The 13,664-nt window shown below is 33.8% G+C and overlaps 1 protein-coding gene across 2 annotated transcripts in view; it reads left to right on the top strand.

The window, feature by feature from the left end:
- DOCK7 (dedicator of cytokinesis 7) overlaps positions 1-13,664 on the top strand; it is a 187,591-nt gene that overhangs the window by 46,469 nt on the left and 127,458 nt on the right. For both annotated transcript variants that reach the window (XM_068540018.1, XM_068540017.1), the window contains exons 10-13: positions 2,568-2,648; positions 4,747-4,912; positions 9,277-9,419; positions 13,322-13,415. In XM_068540018.1, the coding sequence (XP_068396119.1) occupies positions 2,568-2,648; positions 4,747-4,912; positions 9,277-9,419; positions 13,322-13,415 (484 nt within the window). The remainder of the gene's footprint in view (positions 1-2,567; positions 2,649-4,746; positions 4,913-9,276; positions 9,420-13,321; positions 13,416-13,664) is intronic.

Genomic DNA, 13,664 nt, shown 5'->3' with positions numbered 1-13,664 from the left:
TATTGGCCATTTGGATATTGTTTTGTGTAGTGCTTATTCAAATAGTAAGCTCATGTTTAACTTGTTTGTATACATAAAAAACACAAATTTTAAGTGTATAGGATACATAAGTTTTAAGTGAAAAAAATACAGTTGTGTAATCTTCATTTCATTGGATTGTTTTTATTTTATCAATTATTAGTTGTATTAATAATTTATTAATTTGTAAGAGTGCTTTATCCTCCATTCACTAATTTGAAGTATCAACTTTATTATGTGCTAAATTCTTGCATACACTTCATTTGGTTTCTGGACTTTTATCCTATTTTATTTATATTTCTTTTCCTAAAATATTAAAAATTTTATAGGGGTAAAGTGAGACATTTTGGAGAAAAATGATAAGTAGAAATTATTGTATTGGCCACTTAATATTTTGTGAGTTGTCTTTTTTAATTGTAATTTTGTACTTTGATGTTTTATTAAATGGAGATGACTTTTAAGACTGATTGCTTTTATTAATAGTTTTAATTGAGGTAAAATACACATAACATAAAATTTACCATCTTAATCGTTTTTATGTGTACAGTTCAGAATTAAGTATATTCAGATTATTGTGCAAACAATCTTTAGAAATTTTTATCTTGCCAACAAAACCTTAACCCTCTATACACATTAAGTAGCAGCTCTTCATTTCCCCTTCTCCCCAGCCCCTGTCAACCAGCATTTTGCTCTTTGTTTCTATGAATTTGTCTATTCTAGATACATCATTTGAATGGAATAATACAGTATTTGTCTTTTTGTGACAGGCTTATTTCCATTGGCGTAATGTCTTCAAGGTTCATCCAGGTCGTAGCATGTTTCAGAATTTTCTTCCTTTTAAGGCCGAATAATATTCCACGTGTATGTGTATACACAGACAGATACACACTATGTTTTGTTTACTCATTTTTTGATGGACACTTGAATTGCTTCTACCTTTTGGCTATTGTGAATAATGCTGCTATGAACATGGGTGTGCGAATATCTGTTTGAGTCCCTGCTTTCAATTCTATTGAATATATACCCAGAAATAGGTTTTCTGAATTACATGATAATTCTATTTTTAACTTTCTGAGGAACCTCTGTACTGTCTTCTATAGCAGATTACGATTTTACACCATAAAAAGCACACAGGGGTTCCAGTTTTCCATATCCTTGCCAATGCTTGTTATTTGTTTGTTTGTTTATTTATTTAATTGTGGCCATCCTGATGGATGTAAGGTGATATCTCACTGTGGTTTTGATTTGCATTTCCCTAATGATTAGTGATGTTGAGCGTCTTTTTATATGCTTCCTAGACGTTTGTATGGCTTCTTTGGAGAAATGTCTATTCAAGTCCTTTGCCCATTTAAAAATCAGATTATTTGTTGTTTCGTTGTTGAGTTGTAGGATTTCTTTATCTGTTTTGGATATGAACTCCTTATCAATTATATGATTTGCAAATATTTTTTCTCATTCTGTGGGTTGCCTTTCACCCTGTTGATTGTGTTCTGTCATATACAAAAGTTTTAAATTTTGATGTAATCCAATTTAACTATTTTTACTTTTGTTGCCTTTGCTTTTTTTTGTGTCAAATCCAAGAATACATTACCAAATCCAATCACAGGAAGCTTTTCCTTTATTTTTTCTTCTAAGAGTTTAATAGTTTTAGGTTTATGTTTAGGTGTTTGATCCATTTTGAGTTAATATTTGTATATAATATAATATAAGGGTTCAACTTTATTCTTTTGCATTTGGATATTCAGGTTTCTTTTAATATCATTTGTTGAAAAAACTGTTCTTTCCCCATTGAATAGTCTTGGCACCCTTGTAGAAAATCTAACTATTTATAGTTTTCAGATTACAGATCTTTCACCTTTTTGGTTAATTCCTCAGTATTTTATTCTTTTTGATATTATTGTAAGTGGAATTTTTTTCTTAATTTCCTTTTTGAATTGCTCATTGCTAAGGTATAGAAATGCAACTGATTTTTGTGTGTTGATTTTGTATCCTGCAACTTTGCTGAATTTATTTATTCTAACAAGTTTTGTGTGTGTGTGTGTGTGTGTGTGTGTGTGTAATATTAGAGTTTTCTGTATAAGAGATCATGTTGTCTGTAAATAGAGATAATTTAACTTCTTCCTTTTCAATTTGGATGTTTTTGTTTCTTTGTCTTGTCAAATTGCTCTGGCTCAGACTTCCAGTACTTTGTTGTATAGAATTGGCAAAAGTGAACATCCTTATCCTGTTCCTGATCCTAGAGGAAAAGCTTTTGGTTTTTCAGCATTGAATATGATGTTAAATGTGGACTTTTCATATATGGTCTTTATTATATTGAGGTAGCTTTCTTCTTTTCTAAGTTCGTTGAGTTTTTCTATCATGAAAGGGTGTTGAATTGTCCAGTTCTTTTTCCTGCATCATTTAAGATGGTCATGTGGTTTTTTTCTCTTATTTTGTTAATGTGGTGTGTTATGTTGATTGATTTTTGTATTTTGAACCATCCTTGCATTCCAGGCTGATTGCTTTTATTTTTAAGCTTAATTAATCTTTACTCTTTTTGTCTTTGACAGCTAGAAAAAGTGCTACAGCAAGGAGACATTGGAGAGTGTGCAGAACCATATATGATTTTCAAAGAAGCAGATGCCACCAAGGTAGAATGTCATGCCTCTTATTTCTGCCACTTTCATAGCCATTAGCAGTCACTCTCCATTCTCCTCAGATCCCCAAACCCAACCCTAAACCACCTCTAATCTCCAAAATTATAATTTGGGAGAATACTATACAGAGCATATTAAAGAATTTTACTACTAATTCATTTTTTTCTATTGGCCTACCCATTTTCTTTATTTCCTTCATTACCTAGCTTGAGTCATGTGCTATGCTATTCTTTAAAATCTCCCTCACCCCAAGGTAATAGATTCCTAAAGAATCAAATTATTTCAGTTTAATTCCTAAATAATGAAAAATTTCCTGTGTTTGCAAAATAGTGATTTTGATGGAACTTTTTCTAGCAAAGCAGAAGTATTCTGGGCCTCTGTCTAGCTGCAGATAATTAGGGAATATGGTAAAAATAGAAAATACAATCTCCATTTTGCCATCAGATAACTAATTTCTAGAATTTGGATAAACTTATAAAGCAAAAATAATTGGTGAACAATCGGTACCAAATTCCAGATACCCTGAGTTAGTTATAAGAATAACAGGTGAGGACTTCCCTGGTGGCGCAGTGGTTAAGAATCCACCTGCCAATGCAGGGGACACGGGTTCGAGCCTTGGTCCGGGAAGATCCTACATGCCGTGGAGCAGCTAAGCCCATGTGCCACAACTACTGAGCCTGTGCTCTAGAGCCTGTGAGCCTCAACTACTGAGCCTGTGTGCTGCAACTACTGAAGCCCGCGCGCCTAGAGCCCGTGCTCTGCAATAAGAGAAGCCACCGCACCGCAACGAAGAGTAGTCCCCGCTCTTCGCAACTAGAGAAAGCCCGCGCGCAGCAACAAAGACCCAATGCAGCCAAAAAAAAAAAAGCATAACAGGTGATTTTTGGATCTTTGAACACATGATTTAATATGTCAAACAGCCAGGAGAGGTGTGCTTGAGGAGTATTGGACAAATCACCACAATCTAGAAAATGTTTTGTTTTCTATTTTTCTGAGATTTGGAACAAGAATTGAGCGTTTTCTGCTAATATGTGTACATCGGAGCACATGATATACTCTGATTCCTGGATATCTGGTTGAAATTAGGGTTAAAGTATTCTGGCTTTCCCCAGGTCGTCATTTTATGAATTAAATTGCTCTGTTATATGAAGCTCATAGGTGTATAATTGCAGCTTATTTCACTCTTCTCTTACATATTTACATGCTTGATAAGGGTCCTTAATTCTCTTTAAGTACTCTTAAAGCAAGAACCTATTTTGAAAGTATAATAGATATATTTTATCAGTAAACAGTCCTACCATTTAGCTATTTCTTCATCTTTTCTCAGTCCTGAGTCCCAAGGTAGGACACTGCCATTCGAGTATACCTTACCAATACCCTATATGGAAATAGTATGTGAGAGATTTTAGTGTAGGTTTTCACCCTTGGACCATTGGTTGGCTATTGCAGGCCACCTTAGTGTTTGTTTCAAGGATAGCCTAAAAGTTGAGCCAGCCTCAGGATGTCTTCCAGATAAACACGTGCTATTTGGATCATTAGTCTTTTTCCAGGGTTTAGTCCTCTTGTCATACTTTTTTTGTTTCCTTCTTTTATTACAACTCTGGGCTTATTCATGGTTTATTTGTGACCCCCAGTCCCACCTCATAGTTGTCATAAGTTAGTGATTATGTCAGAATGGCCCAACTGCTTCCATCTTTTTTAGAAAAATAAAATTTAGTAAGTCATAACCTAGAATATTTTGTGGTTGGCAGTTGATGTCTAGAACCTGTTGTCTAGGTTATGTTTCCTTTCATAAAATAGTACTTTTAGTACATAAACATGTTTGACACTTGCTGTCCTTTCTTTTCTCCCAACATAAGATCATCACAAACAGAAATTTTAAAGACTTTCACATACATTTGTAGAACTGGTTGAGGTTGCTTAGTAAAGATAATATACTGTTAATTGATCTCTGAAAGGTACAGATTGTTTTTCCATCTTTGCTGAGAATTGAGAATTCTTAACCTTTATATTTTCCTTTATATATTATGAAATAGCCTTTAATTCATTTCTTTGAACGTAATCATATAATGTATAAAGTTTTCTTTTGCAGAATAAGGAAAAATTGGAGAAGCTGAAAAGTCAAGCTGATCAGTTCTGCCAAAGACTTGGGAAGTATCGCATGCCTTTTGCTTGGACTGCAATCCATTTAATGAATATTGTTAGCAGTGCTGGGAGTTTGGAAAGAGATTCTACAGAGGTAGAAATAAGCACTGGAGGTGAGAATGTTTTATATAAAATATTTCTACATGTATAATTTTTTTCTTTTTCTTATATAATCTTGTTTTATTTGTAAGCTTTGCAATGTAGTGAGACATTAAAAGGGTTTTCTTTTTTTCCTTTAACGGGTTTACTGAGATGTAATTCACATACGTACAGTTTGCCCATTTAAGGTGTATAATTCAGTGTTTTTTGTTATATTCGTAAGGTTCAGCAACTGTCACCACAATCTAATTTTAGAACACTTTCATACTCCTTAGTGGTCACTCTTCTCCCCAAGTCCCCAAACCTAACCAACCTGTAATTTATTTATTCTTTCTGTATGGATTTGTCTATGCCAGACATTTCATATTAATAGAATTATACAATGTGTAGTCTTTTGTGAGTAGCTTCTTTCACTTAGCATAATGTTTGAAAGGTTCACGCACGTTGTTACATCTGGGTATAGTCCATTTTGAGTTAATTTTTGTACATGGTAAGAGGTAAGGGTCCAACTTCATTCTTTTTATGTAGATATCTAGTTGTCCCAACACCATTTGCTGAAAAGGCTATTCTTTCCCTATTGAATGGTCTTGGCACTCTTGTTGAAAATCAGCTGACCATAGATATACGGTTTTATTTCTGGACTCTCAGTTCTGTTCCATTGATGTATATGCTTATGCTAGTACTATACTATCTTTATTATTTTAGCTTTGCAGTAAGTTTTGAAATTGGGAATAGTGGGTCCTCCAGTTTTTTTTCAAGATTATTTTGACTATTTTGAGCTCTTGCATTTTCATAAGAAGTTTAGGGTCAGCTGATAATTTCTGCACAAAGGCAGCTGGAATTTTGATAGGAATTACATTGATTTGGTAGATCAATTTGTGGAGTGTTGCCCTCATAACAATATTAAGTCTTCCAATCCGTGGAATGTTTTTCCATTTATTTAGATCTTAAAAATTTATTTAAACAATGTTTTGTAGTTTTAAGTGTACAAGTCTTGCCCCTCTCTTGTTAAATGTGCATCCCAGTATTTTATTGGTTTTTGATGCTATTTTAAAAGGATTGTTTTCTTAATTTCATTTTCATAATGTTCATTTTTAGTGATAGAAATACAATTGGCTTTTGAATATTGATCTTGTACTTTGAAACCTTTTTGAATGTGTTTATTAATTCTAATTTTTTTTTTCTTTTCTGGATTCTTTAGGATTTTCCATGTATAAGATCATGTCATCTGCAAATCAAAATAGGTTTACTTTTTTTTTTTCCCATCTGGATGTCTTTATTTATTTTTCTTTTCTGATTATCTTGACTAGAACCTCCTGTACAGTATTAAAAAAAATGGCAAGAGTGGATATCCTCGTCTTGTTCCTGACCTTAGGGGGAAGGCATTCAGTCTTTCACTATCAAGTATGATGTTTGCTATAGGTTTTTCATAGATGTAATGTAGTAGTTTGAGGAAGTTCCCTTCTATTCCTAACTTTTTGAGTGTTTTTGTCATGGAAGGATATTGGATTTTGTAAAATGCATTCTTTGAGTTTATTGAGATGATTTGTATGGTTTTTTGCCCTGTAGTCTTTTAGTATGCTGTATTGCATTAATTGATTGGTTTTGGATGTTAAACTAATCTTACATTTCTGGGAGAAGTCTCACTTGGTCATGGTATATAATTTTTTAATATGTGTTGTTAGTCTGTTTCCTAGTATTTTGTTTAGTATTTTTGCTTCTATATTCCTAAGGGATATTGGTCTGTAGTTTTTCTTCCTTGTAATATCTCTGTCTGGTATTGGTATCAGGGTAATACTGGCCTCATTGAAAATGAGTTGTGATTTTTTCCTTCTGATTTTTGGAAGAATTTGTAAACAGTTGGTATTAATTTTTCATTGGAAGTTTGGAAGAATTCACTAGTGAAGCCACCTTGGCTTGGTCTTTTCTTTGTGGTATTTTCATTACTAATTAGATCTCTTGTTATAGATCTATTCATATTTTCTCTCTCATCTTGAGAGAGTCAGTTTCAGTACTGTGTATCTTTCTAGAAATGTGTTCATTTCATCTAAATTATCTAATTGTTATCTAACTGTTGACCTACAGTTATTCATAGTATCGCAGTATAATCCTTTTTCTCTCTAAGGTCTGTAGCGATGATTTTAGTAATTTGAGTCCTGTCTGTGTATTTTTTTTTTAATAAATTTATTTATTTATTTAATTTATTTTTGGCTGCATGGGGTCTTTGTTGCTGTGTACGGGCTTTCTCTAGTTGTGGCGAGCGGGGGCTACTCTTTGTTGCGGTGTGCGGGCTTCTCATTTTGGTGGCTTCTTTTGTTGTGGAGCACAGGCTCTAGGCACGCAAGCTTCAGTAGTTGCGGCACGCAGGCTCAGTAGTTGTGGCGCATGGGCTTAGTTGCTCCGCAGCATGTGGGATCTTCCTGGACAAGGGCTCGAACCCATGTCCCCTGTATTGGCAGGTGGATTCTTAACCACTGCACCACCAGGGAAGTCCCCTGTCTATGTATTTTTTTCTTCATTAGTTTAACTAAAGTTTTAAAAATTTTATCTTTTTGAAGAATCAGTTTTTGGTTTCATTGATTTTTTTTCTATTGTTTTCCTAGTTTCTATTTCATTTATTTCCACTTAGCTGTTGTCTTTTTTGGTATCCTTTCTTTCTTTTTTTTTTTTTAACATCTTTACTGGAGTATTGCTTTACAGTGGTGTGTTAGTTTCTGCTGTATAACAAAATGAATCAGCTGTATATCCCCATATCTCCTCCCTCTTGCATCTCCCTCCCCCGCTCCCTATCCCACACCTCTAGATGGACACAAAGTACCGAGCTGATCTCCCTGTGCTATGCAGCTGCTTCCCACTAGCTATATATTTTACATTTGGTAGTATATATATGTCCATGCCACTCTCTCACTTTGTCCCAGCTTACCCTTCCCCCTCACCGTGTCCTCAAGTCCATTCTCTAAATCTGCGTCTTTATTCCTGTCCTGCCCCTAGGTTCTTCAGAACCAGTTTTTTTTTTTTTTTTTTAGATTCCATATATATGTGTTAGCGTACAGTATTTATTTTTCTCTTTCTGACTTACTTCACTCTGTATGACAGTCTCTAGGTGCATCCACCTCACTACAAATAACAATTTCATTTCTTTTTATGGCTGAGTAATATTGCATTATATATATGTGCCACATCTTCTTTATCCATTCATCTGTCGATGGACACTTAGGTTGCTTCCATGTCCTGGCTATTGTAAATAGAGCTGCAGTGAACATTGTGGTACATGACTCTTTTTGAATTATGATTTTCTCAGGGTATATGCCCAGTAGTGGGATTGCTGGGTCATGTGGTAATTCTCTTTTTAGTTTTTTAAGGAACCTCTGTACTGTTCTCCATAGTGGCTGTATCAATTTACATTCCCTTGGTATCGTTTCTAATGCTTGCTTTGGGTTTAGTTTTCTCTTCTTTTTCTGGTTTCTTAAGATGTAAGCTTAAGTTACTGATTTGAGATCTTTCTTTTTTTGTAATATAAACATTCACAGCTATAAATTTCCCTCTGAGAACTTCTTTAGTGATACATCATATGTTTGGGGATTTTGCATTTTCATTTTCCTATATCTTAAATGTTTTTAAATTTCCCATTTTATTTCCTCTTTTGTCCATTGGTTATTCAGAAGTGTGCTGTTTAACTTCCACATGCTTATGAATTTCTCAAATTTTCTTCTTTTATTGATTTATAGCTTAATTCCATTGTTCTTGGAAAACATATTTTATATGATTTGAATCCCTTTGAATTTATTGTATTTTGTTCTATGGCTTATTATATAGTTTGTCTTGGAGAATTTCCTGTGTGTGCTTGAGAAGAATGTGTATTCTGCTTTTGCTTAGTGGCGTATTCTATAGATGCCTGTTAGGTCTAGCTTGTTTATAGTTTTGTTTGTTTTCTACAACATAGTTGTTCTGTTGGTTTTGAATTATAGGGTTATCTTGAAAAGACTTTGAATGCAAGTTATCTTAAATTCTTTTTCAAACTCAAGTGCTAAGACTGAGGGACCATTATATGGTGACCAAAATTTGCATTGTGTGCATATTTCCTAGTAAATACATAGTTCCTCTGTAGCTGTTCTTCATAGCTTATATTGGGTTATATGCATAATCTTTGTGTGGTAGAGACTTATTTTACACTGGAGAAGTTTTTAAAGAGAACCTGAAGATTTAGGTTTAATGCTTCCTTACAGATCTCCCCAGAAGTGAAATTCTTCTACTGTAGTCAGTATTGCTGAGGGGATAATTTTCAACTTTAGTGGATATTTTCCTGTGTTTGGAAGATTGCTTTAAAACACATTTTAAATATTATGGAAATGAATATCTTACTTTTTTTCCTTGGTAGAACGAAAGGGGTCTTGGTCAGAGAGGAGGAATTCTAGTCTGGTTGGCAGAAGATCACTTGAAAGGACAACAAGTGGAGATGATTCTTGTAACTTGACCAGCTTTCGACCTGCTACTCTCACAGTGACAAATTTTTTTAAGCAGGTATTGTTCTGTCATGGAGGAATGCTAGGGGGCTATTCGTACTTAAATTTCTTGTGATTTCAGAAAAATCATAATTTTCCATGTAGTACATGTACATGTAGTAATTGATTGTGATTTTAACAAGTTAAAAAAATTAAGAATAAAAATAAAAAATATAAGACAAAATAATATTATAACTGTTTTTTCATCATTATATTTATTTAAATGTTGGCATTGATTAGTAATGCTTCCAAATCAGTCATCCACATCTGTATCCTATTTCTTAATTTTAATATTTTAACTTTTCTTAAGCATTGATATTTTATGGATTTTCTTAGAGTAGGTGTGTGGTTACATCTGTCTTCCCCACTCAAGTTGTTTTTGACCTAACATACCACATCCATGGTATATGGAATAGAAATGTCAGGCTCTAGTAGTGCATTTTTGTGCTAAAATTATTTTTATAGGTGAATTTACAGGTCCAAAAAGTTCTTGATCAAAGATACTTTGTTCTTTGCAAGTATATTTCCTGTACTTGAGTCAAATCAGTAGTTTTCAAGTGCTGGTCATGATCCAATAATGGTATTGGAAATTTAGTAGATAACACCCAGCTTAAAAAAAACAAACAAACCAGTAGAATAGAAAAATAATAGTGCATTGCACTTAGTGAAGTTAAATATTGCTTCAGTAGGCTTTTTTCCCTCCAATTTTTGTGTGCGTGCATACCTGTCTATATGTGCATACATGGTGTATGTGCTACTGGATTTTGTTGTAGAATGAATTTTATACTCTGAATCAGGATCAGAAAATTTTGAAAGTCTGTCTAAAGTAACCAGAGGACCAGAACATTTTAAGGATGGAAGAAAATTTGTATTAGTGTGATAAACTGGAGAAGGGTACTATGCATGTATTTTGGAGCAGATTAAAGGAAAATGCTAAGTATTGCCTCAAAATTCCTCCTTCTGTGGTGTTATTCTAAATAAGAGGAGAAAATCCTGGCCTAGTGACACCTTATAACTTGAGAGGGCAAGGTGTTTAGGGCAGGATGTGTTATGATTTGACAGCTAGCTGTCTAGTATAATGCTACAGTTATATATCAGTAGCACTTACAGGCAGCTGCTCTGAGAGACTCAAATGGAAAATAAAGCAGGTGAGAAGGGTCTGAAGTGGTAAGGGTCTTTTTATTATGGATAATAGTGCAAGAAAGAATCTAGAAAAGGCCACAGTGTTACTTGGATGAGGTGATAGGCCACATTTAGCTATGGAAACAGGGCAGTAGATTTACTTGTTACAGTGACACAACCTTGTAGCTGTAACATTTCTGTCTCTCTCTCTCTCTCTCTCTCTGTCTTCAGCTGGTATATCACTTCTGCCACTATTTCCACAGCTCTTTTTTTTTTTTTTTTTCTTCAGCCTGTTTTATTATTGAACTAGTATTATAAACTTAAATCAATAAGTCATCCATCCACCCACCCACCTGTTTATTCAACAAATATTTTGTGAGCATTCATCATGTACTGAACACTGTTGGAGACTGGTAACTGGAAACTGGAACAAAGTGATTGTGAAAACTTAAAAAAAGATGATTGCTGGAAATATGGAGCAATGGAAAGTATTTACACTTGACTTTTGTACAGTTCTATAATTTTTTAACTATTAACATATATGATTTTTATAAGTATTTTTAAATAGCTAGGATTTTATGCATCAGGCAAGTGCATATTAAGTAAAAAGCAGAGATTACAATTATAATAAAGTAGAATTCAAGGTACAATTTCTCCTAAATGAGATACAGAAGGCAGGTTATTTATTTACTTATTTATTTGTTTGTTTGTTTGGCTGTGCCGGGTCTTAGTTGTGGCATGCAGGATCTTCGTTGCAGCATGTGGAATCTTTTGTTGTGATGCACAGGCTCTTTGGTGCAGTGCGGACTTCTCTCTAGTTGTGGCACGCGAGCTCTAGAACGTGCAGGCTCAGTAGTTGCGGCATACGGACCTAGTTGCCCCATGGCATGTGGGATCCTAGTTCCCCAGCTAGGGATCGAACCCTTGTCCCCTGCATTGGAAGGCGGATTCTTAACCACTGGACCACCAGGGAAGTCCCCAGGTTTTTTTTTTTTTTTAATGAGAGATTACTGTCCACGATTGGGATATAGTAATCAGGAGTGTTTATGTACAGATTTGAAATGTGTCAGGCCAAAATTATTGGAAATACATAGAGATTTAAAAACAAAGATTAAATCCATACATTAGTTTTAAAGACATTTGTTCTATTTGTTGACATGTATAGAAGTTATCTGTTGCTTCAGGAGTACATAGCAGTACATGCAGTGTGGAGGGATGAGTGTCAGCTAGGCTTATTCACATGTTTGGAGATTGACTGGGGTCAACTGATCTAGACTGACTTCTGCTGGGAAAACTGAAATGATTCAGACCTTTTCCATGTCTCTCAGCTTCCACTCTTATCCTCTAGCATGCCAGCTTGGTCATGTTGTTATAGCAGTGACAGAAGTTCCAGAGAGGGGGCAAGCTTACTTTTGCAAATGCTTTTCAAGTCTCTGTATCATGTTTGCTTACTGATTAGAACAAGTCTCCTGGCCAGGCCTAGGGGAAAGAATTGTGTCCCACCCAACAAAAGGCATGGAAACAGACAGGGAGTAAAGAATGGAGACCATTAATATAATCAATTTAACAAGTGAAGGAGACAGAAATAATTGAATCTTGAGATAATCTGAATGTATTCTAAATAAGGACCATTTGAAGATCTGTATTCATTTCTGTACTCAAAAGGAGAGAATATGCTCTTTTAGCAACTGATGGAACATTTACAATAATTAATTGTATATTAGGTCACTGAAAAAATCTTCTTGAAGTCAGATTCTCTAACTATAACTCAGTAAAACTAAAAACCATTTATAAAAGTATTGACAAAAATCTCCAACCACTTAGAAAATAAAAATCACTTTTTAAAATAATGACATAAAAGAAGATCAGTTCTGTCTGTATCCTGTTTAGAACACAATTGTGAACAAATGAGATCTGGCTCAAGGTGAGCTCACAATAATAAAGGAGGCTTAAATATGTTTATTACCAAATAGGATAAAAAGACAGTATATGAATTACGCATTAAAAATAATAAGATGTCAAATGCAGGAGGTTTGGATTAATAAAATGTAAAGACTGACTTTTGAATAAAAGAATAAAATCAATCTCTACCTATTTTAACTGTAAGAAAAAATATTACATTAAATTGAGAATTCTTTGTTAATTGGACATGGTTCGGTTTTTTGTCTCTTTTCCCCCATTGATTGAGGTCTTTTTAGAGTTTTCTTTCTGGTCTTATTATCAGGATAGTTGTCTTGTTTTTTTTAAGAGTAGTTTTTTGTTGTTACTTCTTTCTTTTCTTTTTCAAATGTAGCCAGTGCTCTATATTTTGCATTTAAGAAATTTGATGACATAAAGTTGAAAAGACAAATGAAAAACTCAAGTGTAACAAATTTATGAGTGTCATATATATATATATATATATATATATACACACACACACACATACATACATATATATGTCTGTTTTCTGTCTATATTCTTGTTTTCTTCTCTTTATCTCCCTCTAACTTGCATCGTTTTTTCTATATTTTAGAGTGCCCTGTAACCCCTTATAAACATAGATAATGGGCTGTAAATAAATCTATAAAATTTAAAAATAGATAGCAATATTATAGGTCTTAATATAACTTGAAAGCAAGAAGGAATAAAATAGGTTAGCATATTTATTTTTAATCATAATTATATTAATTTAATTTTACTTTTCATTCAGACTGAATTGAAGGAAGAAGGGCAGGATTATTAACAGGCAATGTAAACTTATTTTCAATGTACTATATTTCTTAAATCTAATACTTTTTCCTCTATTTTTAAAATCAGGAAGGAGATCGCTTAAGTGATGAAGATCTGTACAAATTCCTTGCTGATATGAGAAGACCATCTTCTGTTTTACGGCGACTAAGACCTATTACAGGTATTTAAAAATTTTGTGTAAACGTGATGACAACTATTATCATCATTAATAATTGCATTTTTTATAATTATCTTTTCCTTTTTTCGCTTATCTAGCCCATATGTGTTTCTGTGCTCAATACCTGTCAGCCTTCTTCATTTCATTATTCTGCTCTCATGTAGTCTAACAGTTTGGATGCAGGATTCAGTACCTTTGATAATTTGAGTACGGAAATGAGAATGATGAATAATATTGTGGCTTAAAATTATT

Source organism: Eschrichtius robustus, chromosome 3 (assembly GCF_028021215.1).
Source record: "Eschrichtius robustus isolate mEscRob2 chromosome 3, mEscRob2.pri, whole genome shotgun sequence".
Lineage (NCBI taxonomy): Eukaryota > Metazoa > Chordata > Mammalia > Artiodactyla > Eschrichtiidae > Eschrichtius > Eschrichtius robustus.
Note: the sequence above shows the minus strand (reverse complement) of the source record. Positions and strands in the feature narration are given on the sequence as shown.